Source organism: Mandrillus leucophaeus, unplaced genomic scaffold (genome assembly GCF_000951045.1).
Source record: "Mandrillus leucophaeus isolate KB7577 unplaced genomic scaffold, Mleu.le_1.0 Scaffold277, whole genome shotgun sequence".
In the NCBI taxonomy this organism is placed as follows: domain Eukaryota; kingdom Metazoa; phylum Chordata; class Mammalia; order Primates; family Cercopithecidae; genus Mandrillus; species Mandrillus leucophaeus.
In genome coordinates, this window is record NW_012102887.1 from 1532068 (window position 1) to 1533873 (window position 1806).

At 37.9% G+C, this 1806-nt stretch overlaps 1 protein-coding gene across 2 annotated transcripts in view; it reads right to left on the reverse strand.

Annotated features, from left to right (window-relative positions):
* Positions 1 to 1806, reverse strand: part of AGFG1 (ArfGAP with FG repeats 1) — a 75867-nt gene that overhangs the window by 14395 nt on the left and 59666 nt on the right. For both annotated transcript variants that reach the window (XM_011984964.1, XM_011984963.1), the window contains one exon: positions 833 to 991. In XM_011984964.1, the coding sequence (XP_011840354.1) occupies positions 833 to 991 (159 nt within the window). The remainder of the gene's footprint in view (positions 1 to 832; positions 992 to 1806) is intronic.

A 1806-nucleotide genomic window follows, 5' to 3' on the forward strand; every position in this document is an offset into this window, starting at 1 on the left:
CAGGATGGAGTGCAATGGCGGTCTCAGCTCACTGCAACCTCCGCCTCCCGGGTTCAAGTGATTCTCCTGCCTCTTGAATAGCCGGGATTACAGGCATCCACCATCACGCCCAGCTAATTTTGTATTTTTAGTAGAGACGGGGTTTCTCTATGTTGGTCAGGCTAGTCTCGAATTCCCGAGCTCAGATCTGCCTGCCTCGGCCTCCCAAAGAGCCGGGATTACAGCCACCACGTTTGGCCCATATTTCAGATTTTTAAATAACCACTTACTTAAAAAAAAAAAAAGAAAACATGTAGTTGTGATTCAAGAATCTTCAAATCTATGCACTTCAAACTTGAGCAAATGACAGAAATAGGTAAAAATGGTTGAGTTAATCTTGTCTCTTCCTAAAATCAAATAACAAACTCTAACTACAGTATAGTTAAATTAGAAAAATTAGAAAAGCAGTCTATTTCACACACAAAAAGGTACACATTTCTGTGAAGAAAGGAAAAAAAAAACCCAACATTCTAGGTCTATAAATTCTCCTTTTAAAACCAAGAGGCTTGTAAGACAAATTAATCAGAAAAAGGCAATAGAAATTCTGAGAATGACAGGATACTCTTTACAGAGTCATTGATTTCCCATAAATTGTAACCTGCTCACAAAAACTTATAAAATCACTTAGCTTTCTGAGGTTCAAATCACCAAAAGCTTTTATTTTTGTGTAGTAAAACTCAGTAGATAATAGTATAGTATTCTTTAGAAAAGTCTTTCTGCCCAAGCACACAACATTATGATATAAAAAGGATACATAAAATGAACTTACAGCTCGCCAAATGTTAGATCTTACCATTGGGCTGTTGAGAAAAAGCTGTCTGTTGAGGGAAAGCTGCTTGGGCTGGAAAGGCAGGCTGCTGGAAGCTGCCACTAAAGCTGGTGGGAAGACTGTAGGGAGCAGGAGTGCCGAATCCCGTGGGCATGCTCATGGATGCAGTGCCAAAGGTTGCCGCTGACAGAAGAGAAGGGTTGATCAGTTACATACAACAGGACATATTCAGTTTCTCACAACATTGTAAAAAAGACATCATTCACCTTGAAAAATACTAAGATGTACATTAAAGGCAGGGTTAATTCCAAAATTCCAACAAAGTTAACAACGAGTATTAGCACTACAGTTTAACATAACCCTGTAGAAATTTCATTCTTCTAAAACACAATGACCAGAATGAAACTACCAAAGCTGTTGTTTGAAATCCCAAGAAAATTTCTCATATTATAAATTCAAGTCTAAACAGTTGTCTGCTTTTTAAAGATTATGCAATTAATATGTAAACTAGTATACATTTTTGTTCTTAGTTTTGTTTTGCTATATGCAGTAAAATAACAGCCAAAATTTTATCTACTGAAGTATCTGCCATAAAGCAATATGTGTTCCTGGAAAAAAATTTTAAAACCACTGAAAAATAGTTCACTAAAAAGGACAGGACTTACAGGACAAACAGAGTTAGTTAGAGGCAGACCACTCAGAACCTATGCAGCTTTGTGACTACAGCCAGAGAAGGAGAGATATTCTCTTAACAACACTAACGCAATTAAAAGGACATGTTCCTATTAAATCAATTCCATATATATATACACACACACATGGATTCCCACCCACTTCTGGAAGGTAAATGAAGACAGCTTTCGAAGACTGAAGGAAGGTTAGGGCAACTGAGCTGTCAAAATTAGTGTGAAATCTACAAAGATTAGAAATGAAATAAGCATTCAGGCCGGGCGTGGTGGCTCAAGCCTGTAATCCCAGCACTTTGGGAGGCCGAGACG